We start from the raw sequence: 20,101 nt of genomic DNA on the forward strand, positions 1-20,101 counted from the left end.
TTGCCCTTCTATAGCTTTCTCTCTGTGTTGAAATGGTTGACATATATTTCTTTCCCACATCTCAGTGGCAGTTTCCCATGAATACACTGGCTGTTTTGGATGATGCTTGGACCTGGGCTTCTGTTCTTGATAAATAGGATTATCCCTTTTGTAGTTGAGGGTGTCCTTTAGTGTTAGAATATGCTTGTAGTAGTTCCCGCTTTATATAGGAGTTTGGCCCCTTTTCTACCATAGTTGTATCATGAATATTTATAGAGACTTTTTTTTTACTTTTTAAAGTCAATAGTTTTGCCCTGGCTGGTGGATTGATTCTGTTGGTCTGATCCCAAGTTATCGGTAACTATAGAAAGCCTGCTTCAGTTTTTGGTCACACGATAACTGTGATTCTTAGATCTGTTACTATACTTGTCAAAAATATCATCATACATAGGCCAATTTGCTCTAATCTGTCAACCGAAACCAGCTGTTGGCACCCACAAATTTGTTATCTGGTTTTTAACTCCACTATAGATCATACAAGAAGTAGGAACTTCTCACTTTGAACGGTATATTTTAAGATACCTTCCCACGGTGTAGGGATTGGTAGGTATAGAATCAAATCGAGGTTTTATAACTCATTGTGTGGGAGCAGTGACCTTCACACACGTCTTAGCTCATTAGATATAATATGTTCCAAGTCAACAGGACCCACATGCACTATTCTTCTTCTATATGGAAGGAGTTTAGGAGACGTTTATTCAGAAGTACCAGCACATACTATCAGATCAGAAGAGGACCCAGGTATCTATATCTCTAAGGAGGAATACGGATAAGTGTTTTATGCTTCCATACCTAATTGCCATTGTCTACAAGTCTGGTCTCTTCATTGTTGAATAGATGCTGGAGGTGTGAGGAAGGACACTAGCTCTTATCAAGTGGGCATGTCTGAAAATCAAGGACTTTTGGGGGCTCTGTACCAGACAGACGTTACACAAAATTACCAAAATTGGCCTCTTATGCATTATACTAATTCAATTCCAGCTATGAGTAAGCACTCTCTATGGCATAACACCATATACTGGCCCACTTTGAACACTGTATATAATATACACACACAATTGCTCACACATTTACAGTCATCCATAGGATGTTTTACCACAATCATATCATTGACATCTCTTACCTGGTTGCTATAGTCCATTTGAGGAATGTTACATCTGACGGCTGCATCCTCTTCATGCTGACATCCTGCTATACTCGCCTCTTTGAACTTGCATTCAGTGATGGACTTCTCCTGGCCTGTGCAGAGCACCTCATTCATGTGTATAGGACCTAACCCTGGATCAGACAGAACAGCATTTCATAGAATTCCACGTGTACTGGGTAGAGGCAAAAGAGGCAGCTGCCTTAGGGCGAAAGACGGTTCAGACACACAGGTTTAGCACTGCACACAATTTCCTTTCTGCTGGAAAGGTGTACAAGACATATAATCCTCCATCCTCTTAACCTATGGCTGCAGCATGCAAATTAGATAAACGTCAGCAAAGAGTGGTTATTGTGACCAGATCAGGGAAAATTGTGAAATGTAACAGGTACACAATAACTGTTCTTAAGGTTATCTCAAGTTATGGTTGTGAGAAAACAAGTGTAAGCGGCCACCGTGTGATATCATCACTGAGAGGCATGAAGACTTGATTTGCTCAGGTTAGCAAACCACCGTTTCGCAGTACAGATATTGTAAAATATGTAAGGAAAGCATTAATGAACGAATGTTTTGACAGTACTGTCAACATCGCCATTCTTTTATGGACTACTTTTATTACAGCCACTTCTATCAAAAAACAAATGACAAAAATAAAGACATTTCATTGCATAATTTGCTGCTCTTTATAATTCACTCCCAGCATAAATAAATTACAGGCCTTTCTTGTTACATGGGGATAACGAGGAAAAATGGTAGCTACAAAACAGATAATAAACAAACACTCTGAAGATGAAAAGTGTGGCGCATGGCAAACATTTCAAAGTGGAAAGAAAAATTAATGGTTGAAATGTGATTTGATTAAGAACCACTTTCGCGAGGGAACTAGAGAAATAAGTGTTATTTCTTTATATCATTTGCATAGTGACATTTAACAAATAACAATATTTCTGCTTCTCACTTCTCCTGCTAAGTTTAATAGTTTACTGCTTGCATAATTACTAGGTTGCTGTAACAAGTATGATGTTAGTATTGTAATTATATTCTCGTAAAAGTTTTAGTACTATTGCATTTTAACATGCTGGATTAATAAAGTGTAATTGGAAGTGTGTTAATTAGAAACCTAATTATTTTTACAAAGTTATGTTCTCACCTTGTCCCAATTGAGCGCCTAGAATAGCTTCTTTAGCAGATCCATAGCCGAGTTCGCGGCACACAACGCTGGCTGATAGGAGGTTCCACTTGTCGTCACATATTGTTCCCCATTTCCCATTTTTTAACACCTCTACCCTGCCCTCTCCGGCATGTGGTCCAGACCTCAATCTTACTAGCGGCTCCTGGGGAAAAAAAAGAAAAAAATTATGCTTTATGGAATAATTTTACATTGGTAAGAAAAAGAGTTTGCAAATACTGAAATAAAATTATGAACACTGACAGATGGCATTACATATTGATATAAAAATAAAGGTGTTTACATTACATTTTACATGACCTAATATTATGTTGTTTATACATCTTAATAGTGTGTTACAAACCATCACACACTAGTTGCCCTCACTGAACCTTCCAGCACCCTTGGTTCATCCAGCTGGTGCCATAGGCTCCCATGTTACTGGGCGCTGCAGAAAGATGGCGGTCACCATTGTGGATCTATATATATATATATATATATATATATATATAGACTTCCCTATTCTCTCATTGGCTATAGTTTCGCTTCAATGCCCTATACTATTTAAAGCAGTTGTGGCTGCAAGATGAGGTCAGTTTATGAAGTCTCTGTCCCTGCTGAGTTGACTCCTGTCTCCTGTTCCAATTTGTTTCCTGGTTATTTCATCTGTTCCAGTGTGTTTCCGGTTATTTTATCTGTTCCACTGTGTTCCCGGTTATTTCATCTGTTTTACTGTGTTCCCGGTTATTTCATCTGTTTCACTGTGTTCCCGGTAATTTCATCTGTTTCACTGTGTTTCCGGTTATTTCATCTGTTTCAGAGTATTCTTGGTTATTCAATCTCTCAAATCTGTTCCTGGTTATTCCTTCTGTTCCAGTGTGATCCTGATTATTCCATCGGTTCCAGTGTGATCCTGGTTATTCCATCTGTTCCAGTGTGATCCCGGTTATTCTATCTGTTCCAGTGTGTTCCTGATTATTTAATCTATTCCAGTTTGTTTCTGGTAATTTCATCTGTTCCAGCTTTTATTGGGAGCACATTCTGAGTAATAAAGTATTCAACCTATCAGGAAGAAGGATGATCTATAAGAACCCTCTAACTCCCTTCCAACATATCCTTGAAAAAGTCCTAACTTCGGATGAAACGCGTTGGTTATTATTTTTGAACCTTACCAGCCACCGTACACTTGCGGGCCAGCTCAATACTTCCGCGTGTCAAACGCAACAACACGAGTTATCAAGCCAGCACGGAGATCTTCTCTAAAGCGGACTGAAACTTCATCTCTACACCTGGACTGTATGTATCGCCACATCCTGAGGATTCATACTATGAATAGGGATTACTAGGGTAAGATTTACTTTTTCTCTGTTTTTATCCTCTTTCCTTGCGGAGTTCCGACACGGTCTTTTCACTTCCACCCAAAAGAGCTATAAACATTTCCTGTTGTCTGTTAGTCCTTTCATTATCATTGCGCCCTTCCACTTTTTTTACAATATTTTTACTATAGGAGCTGCATATTTTGATGAGCGCTCACCCACTTTTCTGAAAAGATGCTTTAAGTGAAATGACTATTTTGATATACTCAATATGCACTATATGGACAAAAGTACTTGGACCACTTGACCATTACACCAACAGGGACTGTAATGACATTATATTCAAATACATATACTTTAATATGGAGTTGGTCCCCCTTTTGCAGCGATAGCAGCTTCCACTCTTCTTGGAAGGCTTTCCACAAGATGTTGGAGTGTTTATGTGGGAATTTGTACCCACTGAGTCTGTAGTTCATTTATGAGGTCAGGCACTGATGTTGGACGAGAAGGTCTGGCTCGCAAACTACGTTCCAGTCCATCCCAAAGGTGTTCGATGGGGTTGAGGTCAGGGCTCTGTGGGGGCCAGTCAAGTTCTTACACACCAAAATCATCAAACTGTGTCTTTGTAGTCCTTGCTTTGTGCACTGGGGCACAGTCGTGTTGGAATAGAAAAGGGTCTTCCCCAAACTGTTGTCACAAAGTTGGAAGCATAACATTGTCCAAAATGACTTGGTATGCTGAAGCATTAAGGTTGCCCTTCACTGGAGATAAGGGGCCTAGTCCAAACCCTGAAAAACAGCCTCATGCCATTATCCCTCCTCCACTAAACTGCACAGTTGGCATAATGCAGTCAGGCAGGTAACATTCTCCTGGCATCTGCCAAACCCAGACTCACTGAGGGATGAAATTTCACAAACCGTCTTATTGCAAAGGTGGCGTCCTATCATAGTACCACGCTTGAAGTCACTGAGCTCTTCAGAATGACCCATTTTGTATCACAAATTTTTGCAAATGGAGACTGCATGGCTAGGTGCTTGATTTTATACACCTCTGGCAATGCGTCTGATTGAAACACCTTAATTCAATAATTAACAGGTGTGACCGAATACTTTTGTCCATATAGTGTATGCGCCAAATATTCAATAACAAAACTGTAATGCATTTGGTGATATTTCAAATATATTTAGTCACCTGTGCACCTACTGTAGATTTCAATACAGAATAAAGCTTGAAGCAGACATCTTTGAGGACATCCACCCTCTTACCCATGTTGTCAGTGACAGCATCTTCATCCTCCCTTGTCTAAGACTAAGTACTGTCAGCTGTGGCTAAGCATGAACAGCTCGCCTACTGCAGCATTACCGTGACTGGATCACTTATAAATAACTTATGGTATAAATTTATTTAAAGGAAATAACACAGGGCGCTTATTTATATAATTGCAAATATACTTATTTTTGATATTGCGTGTATTTTGATAAAGGAAATATCTTTATTTCTGAGACCAGGGGAGGAAATTTGTTTTTGTTTTAACTTTGCTAGAGGAAATGCATTATTTCTGAAATATATATCCGATGCAATAAGCCTTTCTTGAGAAAGTCTTTTGTGTATTTTGGTAGTGAAATATCTTGTTTGGTGTTTTGTAACTTTTCTTTGGGAATGTGTATTCTGCAACTGTCTGAAGAAAGGACCCATGTTAATCAGACCTTGTGATGTGTAAGGGTCCAGTACCTGAAGGCACAGGAAGTTTTTATTAGACTTGCTGTTAGATTTCCTGTGTCTGAAACAAGACGCAGGAAATCACAGAAAGTTTTAGGATATCACAGATAAGTGTAAATATTGTTAGCTTTGCATTGCATGTAAATCCATGTTTGGGTAAACATATTGCATCCTGATACTAAAAATAGCTCAGACCTCAGGGGGCTGGCTTACCCTGTGAGGCTGTGTCCAAAACTGTATAGAAAGCATTGTTTTGTAATGAAAGTTGTTCTTCTTGTTTCATCTGACCTGCTCACTGGTACCTTTAACCAGGGTGAGCAAATAAACATCACTTGCTTCAAAGACCTGCTTGGAAAGTTCTCTATCCCTGTGACCTATAGATTAGACCCAACTTTAATCTGTTCCCAGCTGTTTTCAAGGTTTGGACCCAGCTTTCCTGTACCACCGCTCTGCCCGCTACCCAGCAGCTCTGTCCAGTGTGATAGGCCAGGGAGGATCCATTCACAGCAACTCTGATCCATAGGAAGAGGTCAGGGTTAACAGCCCAGGTACACCAGTAACGGGGTACACTAGTAGCGTCAGTTACCCAGAAGAAACCTGTTACTGGATGCCGGTAAGGAGTCCAGTGGTGGCAGCATTTGCAAGCCCCTCCTACTGCGGTTAGAGGGCGCATTTGGGGTAGCGAAAGGAACGGTGGCAAAGTATGCCCAGCCGGTTCCTGCAACAACAGACAGGGTGGCATAGGTGGTCCATCCTGTCACAACCAATAATAGTGATACTCTGAAAGCTCTTGAGCACTGACTGCACTGTACCAAGTACTGCTGGGTGGCTGTCATTCCAGGAGACAGGCCGAAAGTGTTCAACTAACAACGGTCAGCGAAAGACAGCCAACTAACTGCCTGCCTCTCAACCCTCGCGGAGATTCTCTGTATTGACAGGCAGCAATGTTCTCCAATAATCTGTATAGCAGTGGTACTTAAGATACTGATAGCAGTTATGCCTTACACATGGGGAGGTCTATAACACATGCACCATTGATGTGCGTAGCAGTTTGGAAAGGAGAAACATTTGAGTATAAAAACAATCATATGAGAGAACAATAGAACAATCATAAAACTCTCTTACCATAGTCTTAAATGCCCTCTTGTAGTTATTTGTGTTTCCATTAGCGAAATTGGGAGCAGCAACACATTTCACTATTGCATGCATCCCATTCCTGCAAGCAGGTTTAAACTTTTTGGGAGAGACCAGGACATTGCAGTTAGCTAGATGGGGTTCGGTTCCTGAGCAGCTGACTTTGTGGATCCAGAACATTTTCTTCTGACTTAACATCTTTAACCTGGGAGATAGACAAGAAATATGTTGTATTTCTCAAGATTTTCCTCCTAATAAATACACACTACATGAAGTGTGATAATTAAACATATTAGGCTGTGTACACGCACTTTAAATGTAAAGGGACCCAGTAGTGAAAAAAGATCTTTATCTTAAATGTATGTTCTGTAGCTTCCTCGTTAATTGTTAGAAAGTTACTGTTTGGTAATAGCATGCACGCAGTCTGTAAAAGAATTGAATAATAACTCCACATATTCAAGGTTCTTTCAAAAGGTTTTCAGTATCTAAAGAGAGAAAATGACAGACCTACACAGCTTTAAAAAACGTGAATGTGTGAAGTTAGGAATCAATACTGTTACATTTGGCGCTGCGAGCCAGGTCAAAGGTAATCGTATGGAATAATAAATTTCACATGTTCAAGGTTCTTTTACATGTTTTCAGTACTTTAGATTCAACAATCAGAGACTGACATCAATATGTAATTTTACAGCTGGCTTGTTCAGAAAAGAACATTTCAAGAATTCACGAAACAAAGCATATTCAGTTATATTTAAAAGCTAGTGTGCCTGGCTGAGGACAGGTATTAATAGCCGTACTAGGGACAAGCAGGACATCTGTGGGTTTGTGCCGCTCTCAATGGTCCCAACAAAGGAAGAGGAACACTCCAACTTTGTCTCATTTGTATGTTATGTACCTCCAAGTGACACCTACCAATGAGGACAGATCGCCACTAGTGGAAACTTCCATAAATATCTGTGTGTTCAGCCTTGATATCATAAGTCCTTTTTATGTTTTTAACTGCTACATATACAAAGTGTGCAGACCATGGGACACAACTGGACAAGTGTGATCTTACAGGGCCACAATTCTGCTGTCTGGACTGTGAAGACTTTGCCTGAACAGGATTTGATGTTAACTTGAGCAAATGACAAGTCCATCAAACAATGGAGGGCGGGGCAGTGCTAGAAGACTTCTCATTCAGCCCTACCTTTTATTGGAACATTAAATAGCGCTGTTACTAACACATTGGGCCTGATTCATTAAGGAAAGTAAGGCAAAAATAAATAATTTCCTCCTGGACAAAACCATGTTACAATGCAAGGGGTGCAAATTAGTTTATTATTTTGCGCATAAGATAAATACTGGCTGATTAATCATGTAGCACACAAATACTTGATAGCTTTATTTTTACACTGAAATTTAAAGTTGATCTAGGACATGCCCTTCCCCAACTATAAATATGTCCCCACATTTTAAATTTAGCTCCTCCTCCAATACAACATGGCTTTGCCAAGGTGCAAAGATACTCATTTTTCTTACTTTACTTTCCTTAATGAATCAGGCCCAATATGATTTATTCCTTGTATTCTTGAATGTTTTTTTTATAATAAGCCAGCTGTAATAGTGCATATTTGTGTCTGACTCCCATTGTTGAATCCGAAGTACCGAAAACATTTTAAAGAACCTTGAACATCCAGAGTTATTATTTCCTATTGTTACACCCAGTGACTTTGTTTTATTACGGATTTACTTTTACTATAAAGGAGCAAGCAAACAGTCCCAGCTACATTGATTACATGCAGAGAAATAACTTCATCTATACATTAAAATAACTATTTACTAAATCTTTAAAAGTAAAATACAAAACGTGGAAACAGGGCAGGACCGGACCGTGCCGTTCTTACACCCTAGGCAGCCATACGCATAGGAGAATAGACATCACAAAATGGGAGGAACCTATTGACACGTGTTTGTATATAGTAACACTAAACTAAAATGTGCTAATTAACCATGGAATGTAAGCACATTCTAGTATTCATTACATTAGGCAACTGGATGTCATTTTGGCTCTCCCCATAAAACTAGATACCATGATCTGTTCCCCAGTTGTAACGTAGCTTGGGCTGACTCTGAAATAGGGTAATACTACTAATGTATTAATAGGGTGTGTTTTATAGGATGCAGTCCAGATTAAATATACACTTCATATTTTGTTTTATTTTATTTATGCGTAACATTTAATAATACAGTAATATAGAAGATAAAATTATCCAGTTACCTAGATTTTGGGGCTTTCATCTTCATGTTCCAAAGTTTCCTGTTTAATGAAAGTAAATAACATATCAGCATGTGTTCATTTGCACGGCAATATACAGCATTTCTTACACAATTCTGTCCTGATTCAGAGGGGCCTATTTATCAAAGGTTTCCCCCCTGTAAAATCCCCCAAAACAACAGTTTTTGGGGATTAAACACTAATTTGCTATTTATGATAGTAGCATTGCAGCAGATATCTGAGATATCTGCTGCTTTGCATCTCCTATTGTTTTACTGAGCACTCCCCATAACATTGTATGGGGAGTGCTCAGTAACGCTATTTAACTATAAATGTAATTAACTTTTGAAACATGTTAATGTACGCCAGTTCAAGCTGGCGTACATTATCATAAATGAAAAGTTTCAGTGCTGTCAGATCTGCTCCGAAGAGCAGAGCTGGACAGCGCACATGATCCCTCCCTGTCACTCACCGCTCGCTCTCTGCAACTATAGTTGTCTATGTCTGTGCGCATGCCTGTGGGTTTCACTCGCCGCATGCGCACTGGAGTAAGAAGAGGAGCCCCGTTCATCGCATGCTGCTTCGGGAACGAAGAGGCCGTGGTAAGTATGTTTTCCACTTCACAGGAACAGCAGTTCCTGTGTTGCTTTTTTAATAAATATGAGAAATACTTCAATCCTTATCAATGCGATAAGGATTGAAAACTATTTTTCATATTTTGCGAGTTTTGATAAATGTGCCCCAGAGTGAGAGGTAGAGGTGTTTGCGTAGAATATCTTTGTGTGTTTTTTCCCCACTGCACATACCCAGAACGTGTACAAACAAAACTATGGCACTTACGACTCCTTACATCAGACGAGGTATGACGGGGGAGCGAAGACGTGTTCTAACCTAGGCAATGCACAGCTAGGGGCGTATTAGAGGAATAGTGTATAATTCAGACTGGGACGTAGCCGCAGATAAAAGGCAGGACAAAGATGGTTTTATTTGGACGTGGTCAGGGGGCATTTCTAAGTTGTAGATGATGATAATGATGACACTTTAGTAGTCGCTCAGCGATAGGGTTTGCTGTGACTTCTAGTTCCACAACAGATAGAGAGTGAGCGACTGCATCTCTACTCCTTGCATGGAGAACAAAGATGTTTATCGACACATTACATCACATACTACAACGTAATCCAGCCTAATGCAGCTCGAGAAATTCAGGACACATCAAAAACAGAAGAAAATATATACGTAGCTTTTATTGTTCTATTAAAAGAAGCTTAGCGATGGGTTTCAGCTGCTTTATGAAGCAGAAATAGAAGGATCATTGCAAAAAAACGGGAACAAACCCAACAAAAACCTGACTATTTCTAAATAAGATCCATTTGTTTCTGCAAACAGTCAGCTATGCTGCAGTAATAATATTTCTTGAACAGATTTCTAACTACCAATTGAGCCACATTGAGTCCCACATCTTAATAGGGCTTTCATAATTTAACATGCTTTCACATGTTACAAACCAAGAGATATCTTCCTTGACACATTTCTTTTTGTTTTTACAAAACCACTAAGGAAAGCATTTCTGCTTTTTAATGTTCCATGCGGTCATACTCCTGGCCTCACGTCTTTCTTTGGAAACTTGACTCAGTGCAATCTCTAGTCAACGTATTCTTAAGCGTACAAGATCCCTTGTTTGTTGTCGCACCATGCCAACACTTCTTGAAAGTGTAAATGTTGGAAACACGGAAATGCATCATTCATGTGGCATAGCCAACTCTGGAACATTCACACGGAAACTATCCTGTTAATTAAAATCATTGATACAGATTTTGTTGTCCCTAAACTTTTAATTAAATGTTTATTAATATTTAAGACTTGTGATATTTAATTTACTGTCAATGATGAGCATGTTAATAGGTTCCTGACAGACACCGAAGCCATGGATTAGTAAAATTCCTCCAATATCCTGCACGCAAATAAGAGGAAAGGAATAAACTTATGTTTAAGATGAAAAACAAAAACAAAAAAACAAACCAGCAGCTTTGGCGATCAAATTTTCGTGGCCAATATGGAACAGGAAAATATAACTGGATTAAAAAAGTATCATGATACAGATGAATTTAACTTGACAGTAGAAAATAGTCAATGGTACCTGGTCTAACCATATACTTCAAGCAGTGAGGGTAATTTATAAGGCAGAGTCCAGTGTTAATGTGAGGTTGTGGTTCAGTCATGCACCCTAAATATATTGGCTTAATACAAGAGATTTAAGGACAGATATTTAGTTATTGTTTTCACATTCATTTCTTTCAGCAATTCCCTACGTGAGAACATGTTGGATAATTAGTGAGCCAGTCAGTTATACTAAAGAGACCTGAGCAAAAACAAGGAAATACTGAAAACATGGCTTGTTTATAGATTGAGAAATACCGCTCGGTGAACACTTTCTTTACTCAGGGAAAAGATGATAAACATTTCAAGAAAATCCTACTATCGGATGGCATTCTTCTCTCTTCCGACTTGATGTTTCTATAGAATTTTTTACTGCAAGAGAAAGTATCTGGGTTATTACGCAACGGGACGTTTCATTGTCCAGCCTTATTACAAATCTGATTAGTCCAATATAAAGTTCTCACAAGGGGCCTGATTCATTAAGGAACGTAAGTGCAGATACGTACTGTATTTTGCGTAAAATCGCACTACGCATGAACGGAACCGGACTATTGGCCAGTGAACACAAGAACATCCTTAAATAACCTTCGAGTGCAAAGGACACTTTCTAGGGCCTATGATTTCATGGGGGGACTGGGGAGAGGACTGGCCGTATGCACGTAGTCAATGTACAATATGGATATGCCAAGCTCGAGCGCATGCAGCAGTGTCCAATTCAAACTTGGGGCATCTCTAAGGTACGTGATTTCCTGTTGTATTACTTGCTTCCGCTACAGGTCTAGTCTAAGTGCCAAGTGATAGTGATGACAGTCGCTTAGGCATGCTAGAACATGTGTTTGCATGTTCTATTATACAAACACATTGCGTTCTGTAATATCTACCGATTGCTTTACAGTATTTAGAATATCAGGATCATAACACCCTTTCTTGAACCGCTTTTAGGGATCTTTTAAAGTTGGGACTCTTGATTCACCACTATGTATGTATTAACATCTACATTTTTAAGTGTGTACTAGTAAGTAGATGGTTCTTTCATCAACCCCAATAGTCAAGTCGGAATTGGCAGTATAGGTGAAGGCAAGGTTAGGGTTATTATTGAAATGTCCAATAGATTAATCATGGTTATGCATCCCCCTTCCATATAACATCAACAATATATTCCAAGAGGTTATTGACCCGAATTAACTTATTTTTTCCAAGACATCATGAGTAGATTCACAAGTCTAGTAGCCACAATCATAACCCTGGCAACACTGAATGCTGCCAACAGTATAGACCGGCATATGTAAAACAACTGCTGTAGATGATAGTAAGTGAAAATGTCAAGTAAGGTTAGACAATGGACATGATTAATAACAGTATATAAAGGACCTTACAGCTCCACAATAGGTAATCACTTAATACTGCCATATAGGTTGATAATGTCCTCAGAGTCTTCTGTAAGAATTGAGTATAAGTAGTTTTAGAGAAGAATCAAGAAATGTCTGTGAGGAGTTTGTATGTTCTTCCCATGTTTGCATGGGTTTCCTCCTTCCTTCCTTTAAGCCAGACTAAAAATCTCATTCAATGATGGAACAATGTCCTTCCAGTCCTGCAGTGTGTATGCACTCAGGACCGGCAGTGTCCATAGATCTCTATGGAGTGTGCAGAGTCAGGATCTTTTCAGCCGATGGTTATGACAGATAAAAAGCAGCAGTGTCCCCAGCCTAAGCTGCAAGTCTAAAGAAGGGCACTTATCAGTACAAGATGTTTTAAGGCCAACTGTGACATACAATAATCTATAGTCAGAGGCTAAGATGGAAGATAATGTACACGACTCAACAATTTCCAAGACATTTAAAAAAGGATAGGCTTTATGAGCAGGCTGCAAGAAAGCAGCCCTGGAGATGTGACAATACTAAATTGGACCTTTTTGGCCAGAAAGCTAAGAGATATATGTAATCAACATCAAACACTGCACACCAGCCAGTACCAGCATCCCCACGATGAAGTAGCCCATTATAGGGGCACTTTTCAACAAAAGGAGCTGACAGTCCTATCAGGATGGGAAAGATAAATGCACATTACACTCAAAAACAAATTTCTGTCAAAAAGCGTAAACTGAGAAGGAAGTCTGTCTTTCAATAGGACAATGATGCAAAGTATATGGCAAGAGCGGCTCTGGAGATAATAGATGCCCTGAGAGGCTCAGTGATAGCTCCAACTTTAATCCCATTGAGGATCTAGGTCACATTTTAGCCTTCTAGGTAATGGGAAGTGTACACTTCACCTTTACTGCATTTCAGTGATGTTTAAAGCATAGTTGTGTTATGCACCAATACCTCATATTTTTATTTTGTTAAATATATTCAGATCTGTACTGGCATCTATAATGCATCATAAAAGCCATACCTACATGTATGTCACCTGAACACCTACATGTATGTCACCTGAACACCTTACATGTACACCTTAGAGTAGTCACAACACTTAAACACACAAAGGAGCAAAAACCAAATAAGGAACGGTCTAGTTAATGAAGAACAAAAGAAAATTTATCAGAATTGCATTTTATTTTCACATCCACAAATCCTCCTCATGTTATGTACAGAAAACCATAGCTTAAGCTCTGGAATGTACAGAACAACTGAATTTGTCCCTCCCCATTCTACCATAGAGCACCTTGACCAGACACAATCCAAAGACTTTGGCGCGGTAGGGCAACAACACAACTACGATACAAGATTACTGGAAAATGACAGAAAAAGAATTCAGTTCATACATTGTTGGATTACAAGCATTTAGAGATAATGTTTGGTGAAATAGAGGCATAATACAAAATCACCAAGTCCATATAAACAAAATAAAAATTATGGGTGGGGGTGTTGGTCATTATGTGTCCACCAGCCCCCAGGAGAGAAGAGCTGTGATTATACCACTGGATGTAGGTCGTGCGCAGCTGTCAATCAGACCATTTAAAATTAGGTACAATAAGCAATAATTTGTTAAATGATCTGATGATCTTTATAATAGAAAATCACCCCTGAGACCTCCAATTGTCTTAAGCTACTAAGAATAATTGTTCTCATATCCATTTGGCGAACATACACATTGTGGTACAGGGAATACATACAATTAGAGTAAACTATATGCTACACATAGCTTTGTGCCAAATGCATTCGTCTAAATAACAGGCTAGTCGGTCGTTCCTTCCCTACTAAATGACACATTTCTGAATTTGGCCACAAGACCCATTCAATTATATTTGCATTCAATACAAAAGGTCATGTAACATCCAGTACATGCTACACTTTATGCACTTTTATATGTGTTATTAAGCAAAGCGGAAATAGCAGGGTAGTTTCTTGCAATAGAATAAGAACATAGCAGGTCCTATTCAGCAGTAACTTTGTTCCGTCTAAGTGTTATAAGGCACCATAATAAGGTAACTCTAATGTAAGGAAAATGAGATCTGAATATTTTTCCAGCTAATGGGGGATAATTACATGGCACTGATTCCTATGATAACTCTAAGAAGCAAGTAAGAGCACACACTGTGGTAGAAATGTATACTGATAATATTGCGAAGTGTGGTCCCTGCTCTTAGAGTGGTCACAATGAATGTTGATGATCACAGTTGTTGAACAACAGTCAGTAAAACAATTCCACTCCTTAGATGTAGACACTGATTATAGTAAGAGTTAAAGAACTCCACCTAAATTTATTTCCATATAGAATCCAGTCTCTCAACACCAGCTGGCATAACGGCAAGATTAGTATTGCCAACTCATCTTTTTAATTACTGGCACCCCATAGATTTTGCAGGTTCTGGAGCTGATTAGAGTCTCTTTCTTACCTGGTCTAAATTAGCCACAGAATAATTTACAATAAAAGGTATAAGTTGGCAACCACCTGCTAGGTTTCCATTTCTGGAACATCTATGGCTTCTAATCACAGATTCCATACTTCTAATAGTTGTGATCAGTTCTCCAAGGTACGATACCCTGGATGACTTAGAATGGCAGACTTCTACATCTGGGATATTGATAGTGGTGAACTCATTCAAAGGACTGTGCCTCACACCGACTGTAGGAGTCCTATACCTGGGCTGGTCTGAAGTGGGAGAAAATCAGTGTAATGGTAGAAAGAAAAGAAGACAAGGCTCCTCATACAAACTCTCATCAGAGGAGCACTTCAGGAAAGTCCTTTAGAGAAAGCAAATCAAGTTAATATTTAACTTTTATATATATCCAAGACTGTGCATTAGTGAGCTGAATAATATATTTGAAATATCTAGACTGTTTATACATAACTAAACATATCCTCCGTGCAATCTTTAGCTCCTCGGCAGCACGGTGCCCTGTTAGGAGGGAGGTGTCTCTCTAGCACAGCAGACAGAGAGTGACTGACAGCTGGGCAGACTTGCTCTGTAGAAATGGACTGGGTGGATTGGTTGGTCCATACACAGGAGCAGGGCAGATGTCACAGTCATAAAAAATGCCTGTAAAATTCTTGATCAGTTTGAGATCCCATCAGGACTCTGTCCTAAAGATATAGGAGGAACTTCATGTGGTGGAGTGGGGAAGTGATACTTCACTCATTATCAGTCCTGCAGTAGAATTATCATCATCATGTTACTTATATAGCGCCACTAATTCCACAGCGCTGTACAGAGAACTCCTCACTCACATCTGTCCTTGCCCCATTGGAGCTTACACTTTAAATTCTCTAACACATAGGGAGGAAATCGGGGTACCCGGAGGAAACCCACGCAAACACGGGGAGAACTTCTTAAATTCCAATCTTAAAGTTTCAGAACAGCCTCCTGTGTCTAAAAGGGCGTGGTCATTCATGGTGAACTGGGATTTTCCCTTGCTGGATAGGGAACTTGGCCAATTATGCCTGAATAGCAATATTTAGAAGTATACTTATTTTTACCATAGTTAAATAGCTGTACAAGAATTGCAAATACTGTTGTTGCACATTAACTTCATTCACTTGCTTTGTTGTCTTCACATAAATCTTGGGCTGTTCAAGAAACTGTGGCACCTAGTATGAACTATTCAGGAATAGCCAACACTAAAAATAAAGTATACATACTACAAATAGAAAATAACTTGCTAATTTTAAATCAAAATAGGACACATACCTTACACCCCACCACACGCCCTTCCTCTTCATTTCCCCTAATTCTCCCTGTTACTCTTTCCAACAAACTGTCCCTCTTTTGGGTCCGATTTTTAAAATCCATTCTATGAGCTCTAAATTGTCTACCTGGCTTCTACGTTCAATATAACATTACTCACACTCTGCATTTTTTGCCGTTTCATATTGCTTGGTATCAATGTGATGTCCGTTCAAATATATTGCTATTTGAAGACAGACAAATTAAAGCAGCTTTTCATTCCAACAGATCCATAAACTAGTATTTTCTTTTTCTCCTGCTCGCTGATATACAGAACTAATGCAGCACTTAAAACCTTATTGCTTTCTCAATTTTAATTTCAGTGTGCCTCAAAGCTAGAATTATTCAGGTTTGCAAAGTGAAGTGCTGGTCATGCACCTTTTTTTGACAAGCCAGAGTACTAAACTCATGCAAAAGAATATTGTACATGTTTGTCTTTGGATAACATTTTGAATAAAATAAAACTCTAAAAGAAAGTAAATATTGATTTGTTTTATGCATATATTATTAAACACCTTGGTGTTCTAAGAACACATTGATAAAGGTCACTGTAACAGTCATCACTCTGCAATATGTTATATTAGTGGGTATTTCTTCATTTTGCAATTTGGGGGTAAATGTATCAAGCTGAGAGTTTTCCGGCGGGTTTGAAAAACCAATCACATTCCAGCTATCATTTATTTAGTACATTCTACAAAATGATAGCTAGAATATGATTGGTTTCTATAGGCAACATCTCCACTATTCAAACCCACCGGAAAACTCTCAGCTTGATACATTTACCCCTAAGTATTTTTGAGAGTTCAATTTTATATATAAAAAACTATTCAGTACTGTACACAGAACCTTCAGAATATTCAAGGAGGTAGCAATATATACATGACCTTACATAGCAGGAATCTGGGCAACATGTTTTTTAGGAAATTGAGATTTATGTGATGCTAGTTTCAACAAAGGTTTCAAACGTGAAACACAGAGATTAAATAATGAAACACGTAATTAATCAGCAAACCCATGAAACCAGGTGTATTTTTAGCATAAATCATGTGGCAAGCTATAAGAAGAATGTTGGTATTTACAATTTCCCTTTGTTTGTTTTTCTCTAGACTGTTATTAATGATTTATGTTGCTGGACTACCTTGGCAACCACAGTCACGTGGCATATGATGTAGTGAGCAGGCTTTAGAATACCCCTCTGAGCTCTGACTGCAATGTGACATTTTCTTTCTCCCCCCTATGTTATTGCATGACTTGCTGAGAGTTGTGAGCCTGTGTCTGTGTAGCAGACTCGCTATGTCTCCATCTGGTAGGCATTTTTGTTTGGCAACTAGAGAGCTTTTGAAAAGGAGATACTGATTTGTAGTAAGATAGCTATAAAAAATGAAGCATGAGGCATGCGTAAAAGGTACTTAACTTGCTAAGACAAAAAAAAAATCTTCTGTGTGGGATTGCTGCTTTAATATCTGCCTTGAACTTAAACTACACTCTTCTGCACAATTTTAGTTTTCCGTCGGGTGCTTTATTATACATTCTCAAGAAGACAGCAAAGAATCGAAAATGAGAGACCTATGATGAAGCCAAATCTATTTGTCGAGAGAACAATTCTGAGGTTTGCTCAGATAATTAATGTTCCAGTCTAGCTTAGAGTTATCTCCAGCAAGACAGAAATTGACCTGTCTCGTGCTACAGTATTGAAAATGTACATCCTCCTCTTTCTGCTTACTCAGGCTTTGGCAAGCACTTCAACTCTGACTACAGAAAAATAATCTTCGCTCTTACTATAATCACACAATGACTGTTTACCGTACACGCTAACAACATGCTACTTAGTGTGAAGCTGGAAACTTAAAGGCTCCAGAAGGACAAATGTATGGAAAGACTAAACTATTTCTACACAGAAGCTGTAACATCTTTGCAAAAAAAAAAAAAAAAATCGAAGCAGAATAGAGCTGGAGAAAATCAAGGAAAAAGAAAAATAGCCCAGGTTATTGAAAAGCTGCTTCTTTTATGAATATAAGGTCATGTCAAGTTAACATTTTTAAACAAAGCTTATGTCATGTGGAGTTGTTCCTGCTAAGATGACTGAAATAAAGGCTTGCTGTGTGCGTCGTTTAATAGCATCAATGTCACAAGACTACTTAAGCTGCAAAAATAAATATAATTAGCATCACAAGATTAAAAGTTTTAAACCACCTTCCAGTTCTACTGTTTTTGCGGCCAAAACATACAACATTCCTCAACACTCGGTGTCTACTGGAGGGAGAAGGAGATTATGGTGCATGTTTTAACGTCCACCCGATCCAACAACATAAACATTTCTGAAATAGCGCCCAGGTCATCTATTAAATTAAGTTAACTGAAACGTTTGTATTTGTGCGGTGTACAGTATAAAACACATCTTATTCATCATTAGAGCTGCTGAAATCATTTGAAACGGTTCAACATTCAATCAAATTTGTCCGGTCGAGGGAGTTGAACATGTTGGTAGTACATTTGTGAATTTAAGCTGGCTCAGTTTTGCAATTGGACAATTGTGGATCGCATTTGGGATGCGCAGTTCACGGTTATTAATGGTGTTAAGAAAAAAAAAACTATTAAATTATCAGTTTTTGCAAGTTATTTTAATTCATATATTGTATATAGAATGTCTATTGTCAGACTACCACAGACAAAATATTGTGCATACGTGTGAAAAGCAGCCAGTATGTACCCAGATGCAATGGGACAAACTGGAATAGACTGAAAGCTTCTGTCTTTATTGTATGTTTATTCCTGTTGATTCCAAGTTTCTTGTGTCCTTTAGATCACTCAGGCTGTTACCAAGTGCAGGCGCAGTACTGACGGTGTACTTTAACACTGCACAGCAAACCACTAAGTTTCCAAGTATACAAGCACACGACAGCCAGGGGAGCAACAGTGGCCTGAAGATGGCAGTGCCTCTGGGTATGTGACGGCAAAGTCCTTGGTAGCGTCTCTTAATATGATTTAATACAATTTAACACAGATAACATCCCGTGTCTCCGAATTAGGGATGTCGGCTCATACACAGTATTGTCACTGAAGGAATTTAAATTCCTGCTTAGTACCGCTAACACATGAACGGCTCCAACTGTACTAACAGACATCTCTCCCACTTGTATCATAAGTTCTTCACTCAAGCTCTATAGAGATTACATTCTACCTAACATTAACTTAACTCATACTTGTAAACTTTGGAGATCACCCCTCCGGGAAATCTCCAAAGTTGACCATATCTTGGGGGAGTGACCACGCCAATTGTGTCATCAGGCCCCGCCCCTGCTACACAATACCAATTTCGGCCTATTATAACATGGGGCGTGGCCAGGATGATGCTATTAGGCCTGCCCGTCCACTTCAACAACAAAGCGGGCAGGAATCAGGAGGCTGCCCTGCTCTCCCAGGAGAGCTCCCAAAAATTTGGGAGTCTCCCGGACATTCCGGGGGAGTATTCAACTATGACTTTTCTTCTACTTTTTATGTTTACCTCCCCTCCCCCAGCAAATACATGACATCACTTCAATGCACACACAATATTCTGTGTCTAGACTATATCAACATGCAGATTGCAAGTGGCACATTTTACCATTTAAACTGCATATGTATATTGTCAAGTACATCAGCAGTAGCTATTTATATAGCGCCACTAATTCCGCAGCGCTGTACAGAGAACTCACTCACATCAGTCCCGCCCCATTGGAGCTTACAGTCTAAATTCCCTAACACACACACACACACACACACACAAACACAGACAGAGAGAGACAGACTAGGGTCAATTTTGATAGCAGCCAATTAACCTACTAGTATGTTTTTGGAGTGTGGGAGGAAACCCAAGCACCCGGAGGAAACCCACGCAAACACGGGGAGAACATACAAATTCCACAAATAACTGTATTAATAATAACTTAGGTTTACCTTAGAAATATATTACAACATTGACATACTGTATATTCACAAAATATAGCAACATTCATGATACAAC

At 39.0% G+C, this 20,101-nt stretch overlaps 1 protein-coding gene across 1 annotated transcript in view; it reads right to left on the reverse strand.

Moving 5' to 3' along the window:
* The window catches only part of LOXL4 (lysyl oxidase like 4), a 62,250-nt gene that overhangs the window by 25,858 nt on the left and 16,291 nt on the right, over nt 1–20,101 (reverse strand). Inside the window, exons 4-7 of the mRNA XM_075215145.1 lie at nt 8,781–8,819; nt 6,512–6,725; nt 2,334–2,517; nt 1,163–1,317 (exon numbers count right to left, since the gene is read on the reverse strand). Coding sequence (XP_075071246.1) covers nt 1,163–1,317; nt 2,334–2,517; nt 6,512–6,725; nt 8,781–8,819 — 592 coding nt within the window. The remainder of the gene's footprint in view (nt 1–1,162; nt 1,318–2,333; nt 2,518–6,511; nt 6,726–8,780; nt 8,820–20,101) is intronic.

This window comes from Mixophyes fleayi, chromosome 6 (assembly GCF_038048845.1).
Source record: "Mixophyes fleayi isolate aMixFle1 chromosome 6, aMixFle1.hap1, whole genome shotgun sequence".
NCBI classification, from domain to species: domain Eukaryota; kingdom Metazoa; phylum Chordata; class Amphibia; order Anura; family Limnodynastidae; genus Mixophyes; species Mixophyes fleayi.